Source organism: Chelonoidis abingdonii, chromosome 13 (assembly GCF_003597395.2).
Source record: "Chelonoidis abingdonii isolate Lonesome George chromosome 13, CheloAbing_2.0, whole genome shotgun sequence".
NCBI lineage: Eukaryota > Metazoa > Chordata > Testudines > Testudinidae > Chelonoidis > Chelonoidis abingdonii.
This window is the reverse complement of record NC_133781.1, coordinates 30974136-30990673: the sequence shown is the minus strand read 5'-3', so window position 1 is coordinate 30990673 and position 16538 is coordinate 30974136. Positions and strand designations below refer to the sequence as shown.

Below are 16538 nucleotides of genomic sequence, written 5' to 3'. Positions count from 1 at the left end.
AGGTCAGCTTAACTACCTTGCTCAGAGTGACGTAGCTGGGTCAGTCTCTAATTTTCTGTTGTAGACCAGCCCTTAGGATCAGTGAGGTGGAAAGATATGAGAAGGTTGTTCCAGATGAGAGGAGCTACAGAGGAAAGGTTCTCTCACCAGCAGTGGGGAGATTACAGGGAGGAGGCAGTTGCTGGATGAGCAGAGTTAGCAGGAAGGTGATTAGAGAGAGACAGGATCTGTGAGGTAGGCAGGAAGTGGTCCATGAAGAGAGTCTTAAATAAGCAGGGCAGTTTTTCAAGTGGATTTTTCGATGAAACCAATAGGGAGCCCATGAAGTTGCTTGAGGAGTGATGTTCTGTGGTCAGATTTCTTGGTACATGAAAAGGAGTGGGCAGTAGCATTATTCTTCATATCCAAGAATCTGGAAAGCTGGGACTTGAGGTGTCCAGACAGAAGGGATTGCAATTATCAGGGTGAGAGTAGACAAGGCACTAGTGACAGTCAAAGCTGTGGCAAACAGAGACATTGTGGTTTGGTGGTGGGCAGACTGCAGAGAGCAGGAGATGAGGGAAAGAGAAATATGTCAGGGTCAAGAATGATGCAAAGCAACATAGGAGTTATGAGAGTTTTTTGAGGGTGCTGCTTCATCAGAAGTGGTCTTGCTGTATTTCATGGGAGCAATATTTTGCATCTAAAATGTGTGTGTATAATTGCTGGTGTGTAATCCAAGGTTACATCCCAGACTGTTTCCCATCAGACAGTGACTAGTTAGGTTACAGGAGTGTCTGTCACTACCTGGCTAAAGAACACTTCTTATTCCTAATTTTTATCTTTGTATGTGATGCTCACTTTGCTTGGAGAATACTATGTATTGGCCTTCATACCTGGCCAGGTGGGGAGGAGTTTGCACTGATACTGATATTAATGCCATTCATGGAGTTGGCTACAAATAAGCACACAAACAAACAGCTGTTGGCTCTCATGCATTCATTTTTTTTAAATTACACAAATATTTAAATAGTATTTTAACTTTATTTTCTCTGTCATTCCAGTCAGATGAATCTTGGAGAGGGTGTCACAGTGTATTTCCATGCAATATTGTCTAAAGACTTTAAGCTAGATCCTAATCAGCATAAAGTGTTCATCAGGGCACAAGGCATTTCAGAATATTGGAATTGGAAGGATAACATCTGTGAATTGACCTGCACAAAGTAAGTACTTTTCTGTAAGTTCCAGCACTGCTTAATTTTAATTCAGGCCTCTTATTTGAACTACCTGCCTCACAATAACAAGAAAGCAAGAGACATAGGTGTGGTATTTTGTCTCTGCCCTGGCTGTTGTAATTTTTCTTCTGCAGCCCTGTTTGGACTAGGAAAAAAGGTACTTAGCTAATTTCACTTCTAAACTGTGGCACTCCTTCACACTTAGTGTAGAGACACTTTTAACATCTTCACAATCATGTTAGTTGATTTTAAACTGTGGGGATGTTTCAAGTCGTATTAGCTGAATCACATTTGCTAACTCGACTTACAAAAAACATCTTTTTTCTTAGTCTAGAAAGGGCCTGTGATCTGTTATCTGAGATAAGGCTTGGCTACATTCATGCAGGATAATAACAGGGCCTTGTCTCTTAAAATGTGGACCTAGGCTAATATTTCATTTAGTACTTTGGAAAGTGTGTGTTTTTCCCCTATGAACCTGCTGTGTGGTGGTTTTATTTTCATGGACATGGGGCCTTTGAGCATGGTGAGACCAAAACCATGTATATATCATTATTATGGAGACACTTTAGCTAAGGTTGCCTTTTTAAATGGGCAATTTAAAATATTGGGTTTTCCCTAAAAAGTAGGTGGCCAGTCCGTTTGGAATTTCAGTTAGTTAATTAGATCCTTTGAATTTTCTACGTAGTTTTTGTTCGGTTTCCCATAGATCTGCCACCCTTCTGTCACCACCTTTAACCATCCTCCTGCACACAAGTCTTGATCTACCCTCTCACAACACAATCACCTAGTCGTCCCCACTCCCCATCCCTCCCCATCTATGACTACTAGTGTTAGAGAAAAATAATGGAGGGGTGAGCAGTGAAAGGGGCAGAGTTAAGGTTGCGGTATATGGTAGTTGTGGTAGTAAGTTGTGTTCTTGTGTGTTGAAGAGCTCGTGATATATACTGTTCAGTGCTTTATCTTTTCAATTCTTTGTAAATTTGTATTGTGTGTGTGAGAGAGAGAGAACCCTAAGTACTTCAGAATGATGTTTATTGTTTGCTTGTATGATCGTAGCTCCTAGGAGCCCTGGTTGGGGACCAGGACCCAGTGTGCTAGGTATTGTGCAAACACAGAAAAAAAACAGTCCCTGCCCCAGAGAGCTTGTCTGTATGTGTGAGAGCCACAGTCGAGGAGGGAGAGAAACCAGCACCATAGAATGTAAAAGAAATATGTCGATTATGGGTCAATCCAGAAGTATTTGCAAGGCAAGTGAATATGTTTATGTACCTAAAATAAATAATAATAATAGCCCACTATTGAGTGACCTGCATAAAACTGCACTGTGCTCTGATGATACTGAGGCCCCTATTTGGGAAAAGGGAGCAAATCTGAGCTGTCTGTTGTTGCATTTAATTTCTGTTGCTGGGACTGAATTCAGAGTTGTGCTCATTGGCTGAATGTGCTCATTGGCTGAATTCAGAGTTGTGCCCTCCTCAGCCGTTTAGTTGGGTATTGGGGCAAAATATCAAACGTATAATGAAGAGGGGAATAATTTTAAGTCTTCCCCTCTTTTTAAAAATTGGCAGTTGGGGAGGATAGCAAGTCCTAGAGCAACCAATGTCTGACTTGTCTATTGTCTGAGCTTGCTGCTGCAGTTAAGCTGTTTTGTATTGAACAGGGACCTGGGAGAGCATGGACTCCTCATTGAGGGTTGGGTGACTATTTCCAAGGACAACATGAATAAACGATTTCCCTACAAATATTTTATTTCACGTGGCAAGAACGGAGAATATGAATTAATTTACAAACCTTGCCCAGAAGGAGTGTTTGTGAATCGCTGTTTATTCATACCATCTAATTGTCTCAGCTCGGGAGGTAAGGTGATTTCCACAGTGTGTGACTGTTTAGTCTTTATCATAATTATGCATGTTTAGATATCTCTTATTTGCCAGGCAATGCTGATGTTAATCAGCCTTATCAGTGACACCAGGCAAAAAAACCATGTGAGAAAAGCTTAGGGTATTGTGTAGAAATATGGAAGGACAGACTTGGATGACATCATCTAACGGGGGGAGGGATAGCTCAGTGGTTTGAGCATTGGCCTGCTAAACCCAGGGTTGTGAATTCAATCCTTGAGGGGGCCACCTAGGGATCTGAGGCAAAAATCAGTACTTGGTCCTGCTAGTGGAGGCAGGGGGCTGGACTTGATGACCTTTCAAAGTCCCTTCCAGTTCTAGGAGATAGGATATCTCCATTAATTAATTAATTATTTTTTTATTTATAAATCATTTATCTTTAATGGCCTCTGATTCCCACATTTAACACATGTATATCTGTACATATGTCGTATTTATTGAAACATAATTGCTAGTCTGCTGCAGCTATTGAAGTGCCAACATTCCAATAAAAAAGTGTCACTCCAGATGTGACAGACTTGATTCCTGGAAGAGCTTAGAATCTAAATGGAGATGTCAAAGAAAGGGTGGGAAGGGAAACACACACAGAGAGGGGAAGTGACCTGTGGCCAGGCTGGGAACAGAACTTAGGTCTCCTTCATTCAACTCAGTGTCCTGTGCACTACCTGTCCCGTGCTGGTCTGTTACCAGGTATGTGAGGCAGCAGGGAAACTGAAACACCTGCTTCTTGTCTTATAAGTTAATAATAATTTTTTTTTTAAAAACACATTTATTTTTTATTAGATTGGCACCAGTATGATGATATAGTATGTACTAGACCCCCTGATGGTTTGGTGAGACGCTTTAAGAGTTTGGTTGGATGGGATGATAGGAAGAAAAGTGTTGAGAGAGGGAAGCAGATAGCAGCAGAAATTATGCTAGAGACCATCTTCAGCATCCTCACCACATGGACCGACATCAACATGAAGAACTTTCTCAACCAGTTGCATCAGTTTTACACAGTGACTAAGAAGCCAATGGTGTATGAGAACGAGCCGAGGGAATGGACATTGCTAGAGTTTGGAGAAAAGCAGGTATTCTAATTACAATTGACAGCTTATTGGGGAAGAGGTTGAAATTCAGTTATTAATATGCAATTTTAACTTTGCTGTTGAGATCCTTAGTCTGTTTTGCCTCCTCTGATGGAAGTAATGGATAATTTTCTGTTGTGTGACAGGGTGAGTTGTTTCTATTTCCTGTTGCATGAAGTCCTACTCCCTGAACATTTGGCCTTAGTTACAGTATGAGGTTTACTGCACCAATACTGGCTCACCAAATGGAGCCAGAGCATGGGGTATGGTACCTGCTGGGATGGCTTTAACACTGTTGATATTTAAATTATCATCACTGCGCACCTGAGTTAACACCCCACTCAGATAAACTGTACAACTCCTATCTCAGAGCTGTTGTTCCAGGCTCTTTGTAGACTTGGACATCTGTGTCAATTACACTTGGCTCACGTTTGTGCGGTGATCTTTGCAACCATAACAGCTAGATACTTTTTTTTTTTAATTAAATTTTGAAATCCTGGAGCACAAGATATTGGCTTCAGAGAGGTGCCAGTGTTGCATGTAGACATTTCCTGAATAAAAATATTGGTAAACATTCTATTTTAAGTCTTTGCTACCATATCTCTCTTTGGCACAGTAGGTTTTCTCTGTACTTATTTCTAGTCCAAGCCTGACCCACTCTGGGTTATGAGGGTATTGTATCCCAAATTCTCACATCTGACTGAGCTACATTGGACTGGATTCCTTCTGGACTCCATAATCTGCTACCAGGAGTCTTCATAGAATACTTCACTGTCTCTTTAGGGTTTAAAGCTCTCCCTCCACAGATCTTCCAGACAAAGAAGGTGGGTGGGGGGAGTCTGGGTTCTAACTAAGTACTTAACTTTCTTTTCTGGTGAGTTAGGAAAGTGGTAGTTTTAAAATGACTTCTTACTTTTTTCTTCCACCATTCACCTGTCTTTGGGATCCCTTCCCCATCTGAGGCCTAATCCAAAAGCCACTTGAGTAAATGGAAATTATCATTTCTTTGAATGGACTTTGGGTCAAGTCTGTATTCCCTTTTTATTCTTTTCCCCTAATGAAGGGGCTAGATGTGGGTGGCTTCCTTTAGAGCTTAGCAATGCCCTTCCATTTTTTGTCAGAGGGAGGGTTGGTAGATAACATGCTGCCTAGGCTGCATTTTTTTAAAAATTAAATAAGTACACTTATCCTAAAAGCAGACCAAGGCTTGAACGTTTTTTCCATGCCCAGTGAAGCAATATTTCAAGTCAGACTTGAGGGCCTGGTATTAAATGAGGATATTGATATAACAGGCATCAAAGAAACTTGGTGGAATGATGACAATCAATGGGACACAATACATCAAGATACAAAGTATATACGAATAATAGAGTAGGTTGTGCTCATGGGGTGTTACACTGTATGTGAGAGAGACCATAGAGTCAAAGATAGTAGGAAAAATCTTAAATGAATCAAACTGTTCCATAGATTCTCTATGGATAGAAATTCTATGGTTGAGTAATCAGAGAAGAGCAACAGGAATATACGAGAGACCGCTTGACCAGGGTGGAGACAATGGCTGTGAAATGTCCAGGGAGATTAGAGGGGCTACAAAAACAGAAAAACCAATAATAATGGGTTTATTATAATATCTCCATATTGACTGGGACTATGTCCCCAATACGTCTGCTAGTCTATAAGGTGCCACAGGACTCTTTGCTTCTTTTACAGATCCAGACTAACATGGCTACCCCTCTGATACTAAAATTTCTAGAAACTATTAATGACTGCTTCTTAGAGCAGCTAGTCCTGCAACCCTCAAGGGGAGAGGCAATTCTTGATTTAGTCCTAAGTGGTACACAGGGTTTGGTCCAAGATCTGACTATAACTGAACCGCTTGTAGTAGCGAGCACATTGTAATTAAATTTAATATCCTTGTAGGGGGGGAAACACCAAAGAAATCCACCACAGTAGCATTTAACTTCAGAAAGGGGAGCTACACAAAAAAAGAGGAAGTTAAAAAAGAGCAGTCACGAGTGAAATGCCTGCAGGCTGCATGGAAACTTTTTAAAAATACCATAATAGAAGCTCAAACTATATGCATACCCCAAATGAAAAAAGCGGTAAGAGGACCAAAAAATGCCACCATGGCTAAGCCACAAAGTAAAAGAGGAGCTTAGAGACAAAAATGCATCCTTTAAAAATTAGAAGTCAAATCTTACTGAGGAAAAATGGAAAGGAATATAAACTCTGGCAAGTCAAGTATAAAAATATAATTAAGCAGGCCAAAAAAGAATTTGAAGAGCGCTAGCAAAAGATACTAAGGCCTGATCTATATTTCACAGTTAGGTTGACATAAAGCAGCTTGCATCGACCTGATTATGTCAGTGTTCACACTACAGCCTTGTCTTGCCGATGTAAGTGACCTATTACACTGACATAACTCCACCTCCACGAGAGGTGTAGGGCTTATGTGGGTGTAGTTAGGGTGACACGGTGTCTGTGTTGACAAGACAGCCAACAGCTGATCTGTCTATTTCACAGCTCCATGTTAGAGCCCAGCTGCCCCCCAGCTCCCCACTCCCAGCCGAGCTACTGCCCAGGAGCTCCCCGCTCAAGGAGCCGAGAAGCCCAGGCAACTGCCGGGAGCAGGGAGATGAGAGCGGGGGAGGTGTGTGGGGGGGGCGGGGGCGTGTTGGGCTTCCAGTGGGCAACTTTGTGAAGGGCTCTCAGCACCCCACACTGTCCCTCTTAAGTCGGTGAGGACACGCACCACCTACTCAAGGAGGGTAGTGTGGACATCAGCCACCACAATAATTACTGCGGTGGCTGTAAATTGACCTAACATAGGTTGGCTTAGGGCTGTAGTGTAGACATGCCCTAATACTAACAGCAAATTGTGTTTTAAGTACATCAGAAGCAGGTTATCCAGTGGTGATAGTCTATTTAGACCTTTGGGAAGTCTTTGACAAGGTCTCACACCAAAGACACTTAAGCAAAATAAACAGTCATGGGATAAGAAGGAAGGTCCTCTCATGGATAGTAAATACTAAATACAGGGTAGGAATAAGAACATAGAATGGCCACACTGGGTCAGACCTAAGGTCCATCTAGCCCAGTGTCCTGTCTGCTGAGAGTGGCCCATGCCAGGTGCCCCAGAGGTAATGAACAGAACAGGGAATCATCAAGTGATCCATCCCTTCTTGCCCATTCCCAGCTTCTGGCAAACAGAGGCTAAGGACACTATCCATGCCCATCCTGGCTAATAGGTCCATCAATGGTTATCTTCTGTGAATTTATCTAGTTCTTTTTCTGAACCCTGTTTATAGTCTTGGCCTTCACAACATCCACTGGCTAGGAGTTCCACAGGTTGACTGCATTGTGTGAAAAAAAATACTTCCTTTTGTTTGTTTTAAACTTGCTGCTGTGTAACTGGGTTCAAAAAAGAATTTGATAAGTTCATGGAGCATAGGTCCATTAATGACTATTAGCTAAGATGATTAGGGATGTAGCTCTATGTCTGGATGTTCCTAAACCTCTGACTGCCAGAAATGTGGACTGGAAAACAGGGGATAAATCACTCAATAATTGCCCTGTTCTGTTCACTCCTTCTGAAGCATCTGGCACTGGCTACTGTTGAAAGACAGGATATGGGGCTAGAGGGCCCATTGGTCTGACCCAGTATGGCCATTCTTCTGTTCTGAGACATAGAAACTTTGAGTGGTGCCTTTAGGAGCAATAGACTCTGGAAGGTTCAGTTCTGGTGGTGTGGACGATGGCTTTATCTAACCAGTGTCACTTCGTCATCAATCTACAATGGTCAGGCATGATGAAAATCCAAACACTCCTTTCTAGCGTCATAAGCAGTAGTAAATAGATCTTTGCCCTGCAATAAGCCAATCGTCATTAATACCATTGGATACCACTGTGATAGCTATCTGAGGAATAGTGGGAAAGAGATAGAAATGACCCCTTTAAAAAAAAAAAAAAAAAAAGGTTGGTCAGTGCAGTTGGATTATGTGCCTTTTTTCCCCCTTCCTCTTTGTTTTAGGTGAAGGAGTTACTGGTGAACTACTTGAGAAAAGTAGCTCAGCCATTTCTTGACCAGAACAGTGCTATCGCTCCACCCAAGGATGTGATAGTAAAGAGCCGGTTGGGGCTGGGGCTGATCAGTGTTATCCTGGGTGAACACTATGCACTTCCAACATGCAAAGAGGACCTGAGTCGGGTATGCAGCCTCCTGTGTTTGGAGCAGAAGCCACAAGACGTCCTACTCCATGAAATGAATCATAACAAGGAAGTGTTTTCAGTGGTTCCGTGGTAGGTATTTTATTAGTTTTGGGGGGTGTAAGGTGAGGGTATGGCATTTAGTGGATGTGTGGAATGACTAAACTTATGAAAATGGTTGCCTCTGGTTAAAAGTATTAACTATGTATATTCTTCTTGCACTTTTCTTATCTGGACTGGATGGGACCGAAGTGTGCATCAGTCAGCAAGGTATGCAGAACAGTCATGCTGTGGTATTTTTAATAAAAACAAAAACTGGCTTGCTAGGTCCCTCAGAGTTTTTTTTTTATAAATCCTCTCAATCAGCTTGGGGATTTTTTGTGTGTGGAAGATGTTTTGGGGGCATGAGGAGGTTGGAGAGGAAGGATCTGAGATAGAGTGCCTATATGCATTGATAACCACAATGGCATGCCCAACTCCCAAATCCACCCAGAGTTTGGTTGCAGAATGGAGGAAATTTGGCACAGACTAACATCATTTTGCAGATGGCCTGAAGATGGTTTGGAAGTTTATTCTTTACCATCTGATTAAGTTCTCAGGGGATGTTTTCTCCCTCTTCCCATTTCTCAGCATTTGTTGTCTGTAAAAGTCCTATGATGGTTAGTCGAAAAACTCATTTATTTCTTCTTAACTGCCTTCTGCAGAATGGTATACACATCCACTGTCTTCAGACATTTCCATCCAAGGAGCCTGCTATCTCAGTGGCTTTAAGCTGGCATTTACTGCATGAGATGTTTCAAATACTTACAGTGATCACAGACGTGTAGTAAAACGTTGCCTCTGTTCTTCAACTGTAATATTGGGACAGGAGGTGTCAGTTTCCACAACTATAGTCCTATCAGCAGATTTTGTGAAGTGAGAGACAAGGTTACAGCCTCTTTCCAGTCCTTCTCTTGTACGTCCCTTCAGAGGAGGAGGTTGCATATTGATGGAATAAAATGTCATTTGTAGATATCAGAGGCGCTGCCTGAGCAAGTTCATATTTTTACTTTTGTGCCCAAAACTGTGTGACAAACATACTAGCCATTCCTAACATGGATGATCTCTTATCCATTCTAGCATGAAACTGTACTTGAGCCACTTGTGCCAGAGATGCATCGATGAGCAAGTGGACGAGTGGGTGTGTATCCTCCCCGTTCTGCACTTGTTCACTGCTGCCTTTCACCTTGATGAAGGCATGAGGGTGGAGAGTCACCTTGAATCTGAAGAGATCTGGGCAGGACTGGAAGGTTTTCCATTCATTGAGTTCAGGAAGAAACAGGAGGAGTCTTATAAGAAGTGAGTTTTCCAGAATTACTTCGTTTTTGAAGTGCATTACCGCTGATGACGTCCCCTTTGCTTAAAACTGTTGGCTGCTTAGCTAAACACTTTACTACATCACCGTCAGTGATTATGGAGTATATGAATACATTTTTTATTCTTATTAATGTTTTAGGCTGAAAGTCCATGAGTGCACTATACCAAATGGGGAATGTAGAAGAAGGCAGAGTATCTGCATTGCATGCATGCATTGAACTGAATGTTGTAAGCTTGGTGACTGTGATATCTAATAGTGCCTGTCTGGAGAAATCCTGATTTTAATTAGGTTCTTCTGTCAAGATTGCTTTAAATCTCATGTGACTGAAACATAACCTATAAGATAGAAGTCTTAATTTCTCAGAGGATTTCTTTATCTTAGTGCTTAACTCAAGCACCACAAATGTACATTCTTAACAATTTCAGATACTTTTTGGTGAGTTCTAATTAGATAAAGAAGCTTAAAAGAAAGAAAACTGCGCATGAGTCCTTTTGACATTTTGATGTGTAAGATGTTGAATGTAACTGCAGTGCATGCTGGAATTGTGTGTTTTCTGGTGGTTGGTTTGGTTTTTTTTTCAGTGCTGCTAGCAAAAGCATGGTGTCTGACAGTGCTGTGAAATCTCCAAGAAAGGGCAGGAGGAGCTGCACTCCATCCTGCCAAGGGGGTGAAACAGGCACTATCCCTGTTAAATTGGGTGCCATAGTGGTCAATCCAGGCTCTGAGCAGACTTTCCCTGCTAGTGTGAAAAGTTAAATGCTGTTTAAAATTATTTCATGTAAACCACTAGTAGCCAGATTCTGTCTCCCCCTCCCTCCTTTGGGCCCTGTATATTGCTCTAGTGCCGTAAAAGAGTGAGAAGGGCCCCCAAGGGAATTCTTTGATGTGGGAGCAATAGGGGTCTAGTGTATACAGCCCAGGGCTGCAGTCCTTTTTCAGCTCCCAGCATAGGGGTGTTCTAGAGTGAGAGTGGGGAATAGCTGAACCGTTCTGTGTTCCAGCAGTTCTGGGCTGTGTAGCAGTCCATAAGTATTCAGTAAGGCTGCCATAAGTTAGAGCAGCTTCTCAGGGTCCCAGCACAGAATCTGGCCCAAATATAAAAGTACCTGGTTTTGGAAAGCGTGAGTGGGTGTGATATGTCCTTTTAATTTTCCCTGACATCAAGTTTTAATGCAGAAGGCACCACAGTCCAAAGGAGATGTCTCTTTTTGTTTGTTTGCCATGTGCCGCCCCAGTCTTCTGTATAATTCACAGCCCTCCTCCCCCTTTTTTCTTTTTTTCTGTTCAGCAGGGCCGTACTGCAGCTGATGAAAGGAAAGAAGCATTTGATGGAAGTAGACACAACACTGGTCAGGTCATGGATCAGCTTGCTGCCTCTGGGGGACTTGGCAGAATTTTTGACTGATTTATCTGTTGAGCTGTTGGACTGTCTTCTAGGAATTTATCACAGGTTGCAGAGCACTAGGATTTCATGGCGCAGTATGGAGGTTTGTCTTCTGACTATTTTAACCAAGTAATGGTAAAGTCAATGGCATCAGTGAGAGCTGGGTGCCTAACCTACTTAGGAGCTTTTGAAAATCTCACTAGTCAGCTATTTTCAACTTTTGGCACCTAAATATCTTTAAAAATTTGCCCCTAACTGCTTTATTGGGAGTCATTTCTGGGTTATATGGACTGGGACATAAAAGGGTCAGAGAAGATTGTTTTCTTAGAATATTGAATTTCCTCTCCAAGCCTTATGATCTGAATTGGATACTGAGAATCTAGCTAGTGTGTGGAACAAATCAGTTTTTGATATCTTAGTTTGAATCTGTCTGAAAAATGTTGACCTGTAGTTCAAATGGATATATGTTGCTCACTGCAAGATTGGTAATTTTTGTATTTGACATGCCACCTTTTGGTATGTGTTTTTATTTGTTAATTTTTTATTTTTATTCCATGTCAGTGCTGATTACAGTACATCTGTAGTCATATAAAACAGGACAGTGGATAAGATAGTGTAGAAAACATACGTTTACAGATGTAAATGATGTGGTGTTTATGCAAATCTATTTAGCTTTGGCAGAAATAATAATAATCTGGACCTGTATGGAGTTGCAAAATGACTGAGAATATGGCTGCAATTTGTGAATATTAATTTGCAGGATTTTTTTAAAAATGATTGTTGCAGAAACCAGCGACGTTAGGGATAGTACCTAGATACAACTTTTCATTAGTAGCTCTCAGAATGCTTTGCAGGTGGGGAAACTGAGGCATGGAGCGGGGGAAATGATAAAAGCCTTAGAACACCTGACTTATAAGGAAAGTTGAAAAAACTGAGAGTGTTTAGCCTTGAGAAAAGAAGACTGAGGAACAACCTGATAATAGTCTTCCAATATATTAAGGGCTGTTCTAAAGAGGACAGTGCTCAATTGTTCTCCATGTCCACTGAAGGTAGGACAAGTAGTTTTGGCCTTAATCTGCAGCAAGGGAGATTTGGATTAGCTGTTAGGAAAAACTTGCTAACTATAAGGGCAATTGAGCTCTGGAACAGGCTCCTAAGGGAGGTTGTGGAGTCCCCGTCATTGGAAGCTTTTCAAACTAGGTTGGACAGACCCCTGTCAGGGATGGTCTTGGTGTTCTTGGTCCTGCCACAGTGCAGGGGGCTGGACTCGATGACTTCTTGAGGTCCCTCCCCACCATACATTTCTATGATTCTATTCTATGAAGTGACTTGTCCGAGGTCAGCCAGCAGGTCAAGGGCAGAACCAGCAGTAGAACTCAGGTCTCTGCAGTTCCAGTCCAGTGCTCTAACCTCTAGGCCATACTGCCTCAGGTTCATTCCTGCCCCTGCTTTGTAGTTCAGAGGAAAAGATGAAGTTTATTGTCACACATTTGAAAAGGTTAATTTACTAAATTTAAACTAAATTTACTTCTTCCTCCTGTTGGATTTACCATATGGGTGTAATTCAAAAGTCAGGGGCCAACATTTTCAGAAGTGATGATTAATCTTGGGTGGCTCAGTGTTTGTATGTGAACATGAAAAACCTAAAGGGACCTGATTTGCAGAAAGTGCTTGCTTAGAATGTTCTGAAAACCAGGCCCCTTCAAGGTTTCTGAAATTGGGCACTAGTAATTTCTGAAAATCCCACCAGGATTTTTAATGTTATGTATTATGTCTGTGATAATTTTGGATAAAATTAAGCCCTTAAACCTATATCTTTTATGCATTTACAGTTGACTAGGCCAATTTTAGGACAACTGCTAGTTCTGTGTTTTAATTTTTGTGTCTTTCTTTCCTAGATGATAGAGAAACTTTTAGAAACGCCATTGCATGTCCTGGATCGTAACCAGCACAGGTAAATGAAAGGCTTCAGTACACTGTTCTTAACGCCCAATTACCCTTTTGCCTTTGACACTGAACTATGCCTCCCCTTCAGTGTGAGGTTCTATCTGGAACAGTTGAGCTCTCTTACCTAACTGTAAGTTGCCTATAAACTCCCCTGGTTCTTTTGATTTTTTGGGGGGTTTGTTTTTTTTAATTCTCCATCTCTTTGATAACCTGAAATGATTTGAAATGCCCTTGTGCTTCTGAAGTACTACACTGAAAAATTTGTTTAATTTCTTTATTCTCCTTAATTAGGATGCTGCAAGTGAACTCTTGGAAATCCTGCTTGCATATCTGCCTAAAACTTTATCAGATGATTTGCCTAAAAATGAAAGAGTTAAAATATTACAAGTTACCTGCTACTAATGCTGAGATCATTTCAAGGATTGCCAGATTAGAACCTTTGGATGTGAGTGCTAGATAAATAATATTTGCTGCTTAGAACAGATGTGGGACCATGGCTGTATTTTTCTATTGTTTTCTAAAGCTCATTTTGATGTAAATTGTCTCTACTAAAAAAACCAAACAAGCTTGTAATAAAACTACTTTCCAGAATGACACAAAACCATGTAATTACTTCGATTCTTCTGACCTTTTCAAAATAGTACCTATTCTTCTGAGATCCATCTGCATAGTTTGTTTTTAAAGTATAAACTACTGTACGTAGGCTCTAGTTTTATACTTCTGTAGCTTTTTTCTCTAAAATGTCACTTTCTAAACTGCCTTTTGATCCATATCACTTCATGATCTATATCCATCGATAGATAGATATAGGTATAGATCGATAAATAGAGATAGATATATAAAAAATAATATTTTGTGTTGCTTTGTGAGCCTTGGTTTCATTGTCCCAGTCTAGTTAGGGACATTGCAGAGGTAGTCTCATAATGTGATTTTTTTTTTTTTCTTCACTTTTTCTCCCCATCCCATGCTGTCACCTAAGTTCTATCAGATCAAGGAAGGAGACCAGTGAGCACTCTTGAATGTGGATCTTCCAATCCTCTTCTCTCTTGTGCCCCACAAGCAACAAGGTTTTGTTGTTGGGGTGATGCTTTAAAGTGTTATATTTTAGACCTATAATGCATTATGTTGAAATCAGTGGTATGTTGCTCTGCTGCTTAGAACAGTTGTTTTTTCTTTCCTGTGTAACAGGATTCAAGAGATGAAACCATGCAGAAGACTCCAGTGGTAGAAGTGTTCCAAAGAGCTCTGGCGGCCACCAGAAGCTGGTTTCGAGAGGTGTTAAAGCAGTATTTACTGCAAGGACATACCGATTCAATTGTGACATTTACTTTTCCTGACGAACTTACGGTTTGTATTCTTGATTGTAGCACTTTGGTACATCCCTCCCTGGATGACACGTTGGGTTACGTTGGTTAATTACACCAACTTTTTGGTGGATGTGACTGTTGCATCACTGAGCGGGTATAGAGCAGTGGCATCCGAACTTTTCAGCCTGAGGGCTGAAGATATGCTTTCAGAAATGTCAAGGGGCACCAATTGGTACATGGAGCCAGATTCTCTGCCTTGGTGCACTCTGTTTGTGCTGCTCCAGGAAGAAAAAGATACTCACAGTTAGTCCAGATGGGGATTCCTCTGGCATGGGGGAATTCTCTGATCACAGAGCCAGTGTGATCTGCTTCCTACCTCTCTGCTGAAGAGGTGTGTCTGAGGCAGGGAGATGGAGTAGCTAGACTGTGGTGTGCTCTGGCTATCCTCTGGTGGCTTATGATGTCTAGGGAACGCTTGTCAGCTGGCACAAGTATTAAAGCAGCTCCACACGCTGCCCTAACCTGAGCTGGGGCAGAGAATTGGGAAGTTGTAACTGAGTGCTGCTTTTCAGTTTCTCTCCTGGATGGCTCTGTAGGAGAGGGCAGCCATGCTGGGTGCTCTCTAGTCTCCTGCAAAACCTTTCAAGCTCCTGTCTTGCTTTCTTGGGGCATCTCACAGCCTTTCAGGTGAACAAACAGAGCAAAAAGTTACAGCTCCCTGATTCTTTGCCCTTGAAAACAGCTTCAGCTACAACAGGGAAGGGACAGCAGCTGTTCAGAGCATGCCTGGCTCCTGCCAGAGCTGTTCTTGCAGCTTCAGGAGACGTAGGTCCCCCTACCTCCTCCATGTTGTGATGAGACTAACTCAGACCCTTATGTTTAAAAATGGTCGGATGCAGCTGTGGGAGCATAGACTCAATCCATAATCAAATATAAATTTTCGGAAGAGTTGCCTTGTAGGGCCACAGGTTGGACATTGCTGGTACAGAAGATATGTGACCTTTTCTAATCCCTCTGATTTATTTCACAGATTGCTTTTAGTTTTAATTGCACTCTGTGCTCATTTTCACTTTTTAGGTATGGAGCCAGTTTGTGAGGATAAGCTTTCCTGATGAACACTTCACTGAGGAGTGGAAGAAAACTTTACTTTCAGACTTGGAAGGGAGAATTAAACAGGTACCAAGAGACTGGAGATTTCGTTCTTTACACATGCATGTTTCTAAAGGTCAAGGGATAATAGCTAGAACCTATTGAACCAACTCTTGCATATGTCTACTAGAACCTAAATGGACTTAAAACATTCTGTTCTTTGCATTGGCCTGTTCGTATGACTATAACCCTTCCGTTATAAACAACATTTCTAAAGGGTCTATGAAACTGGGCATAAACTTTTGCTATGGTGTAGTCTTGATCTCTTGTATATTTCTGCTGTCTTCTCTAGCAGTGGCTAGTAGCTGGTGGGTCAAAGGAAACTGGAAAATTTGGACAGACAAAAATATTTTACATCCCATTTTGACAGAATAAAATATTTAGCATCTACCATTATTATTTATTTTATTTGTATAATGGTAGCACATAGGAGCCCTGTTGTTGTGCTGGGCACTGAAAAGAGACATACTGGGAGGAAGAGGCAGTCCCTGCTCTGAAAAATTTACAATCTAAATAGGTAAAATCACTGCGCTAGGCAGGAAGTAATGGCTGCAGTTTTCTTTTACTCGTCATGCTGTTCTGAGAGCTCATGGTTAGAAATATTTCTATTAATAGTAATTTAAAAATAAGTGTTAATTACAAGGGACATTTTCAACCCACCTGTTGACCAACTTGCGTAACTCTGTGGGATAGGATGAGCTGGTTCCTGGGTTTAATATTAATTTTAAAACTCCAGAGAATTTACAGTCAGCATTTTGTGTGACTACTGATCATCAAAAGCTGTTCGTTCTTGTGAGCCAATCTTCCCACAAAACTGAAACTTGATTTTAATCTTTCGTTTGGCCCTGTACTGTTGGGGTCCTGAATGCTACTTTTCCACCAAGAGGCTCCTTCCTGCCAATCTTCAGAAATGTCAAGTTTGTAATTAAAAACTTAATATTTAAATTTCCATTTTTCCACAGTGCAGCAGTGGTATTCTCAACATGTGAATCTTGTGGATGCTTCA

At 41.4% G+C, this 16538-nt stretch overlaps 1 protein-coding gene across 9 annotated transcripts in view; it reads left to right on the top strand.

Annotated features, from left to right (window-relative positions):
- The window catches only part of RNF213 (ring finger protein 213), an 84225-nt gene that overhangs the window by 13888 nt on the left and 53799 nt on the right, over positions 1 to 16538 (top strand). For 3 of the 9 annotated variants that reach the window (XM_032797224.2, XM_032797222.2, XM_032797226.2), the window contains exons 6-16: positions 1044 to 1202; positions 2875 to 3071; positions 3896 to 4185; positions 8213 to 8481; positions 8641 to 8658; positions 9508 to 9726; positions 11034 to 11232; positions 13028 to 13083; positions 13368 to 13521; positions 14265 to 14423; positions 15461 to 15559. In XM_032797224.2, the coding sequence (XP_032653115.1) occupies positions 1044 to 1202; positions 2875 to 3071; positions 3896 to 4185; positions 8213 to 8481; positions 8641 to 8658; positions 9508 to 9726; positions 11034 to 11232; positions 13028 to 13083; positions 13368 to 13521; positions 14265 to 14423; positions 15461 to 15559 (1819 nt within the window). Of the gene's footprint in view, positions 1 to 1043; positions 1203 to 2874; positions 3072 to 3895; positions 4186 to 8212; positions 8486 to 8640; positions 8659 to 9507; positions 9727 to 11033; positions 11233 to 13027; positions 13084 to 13367; positions 13522 to 14264; positions 14424 to 15460; positions 15560 to 16538 lie in introns of those variants that run through there. The other 6 variants (XM_075071912.1, XM_032797225.2, XM_032797223.2 and 3 more) reach the window with 5 other exon arrangements.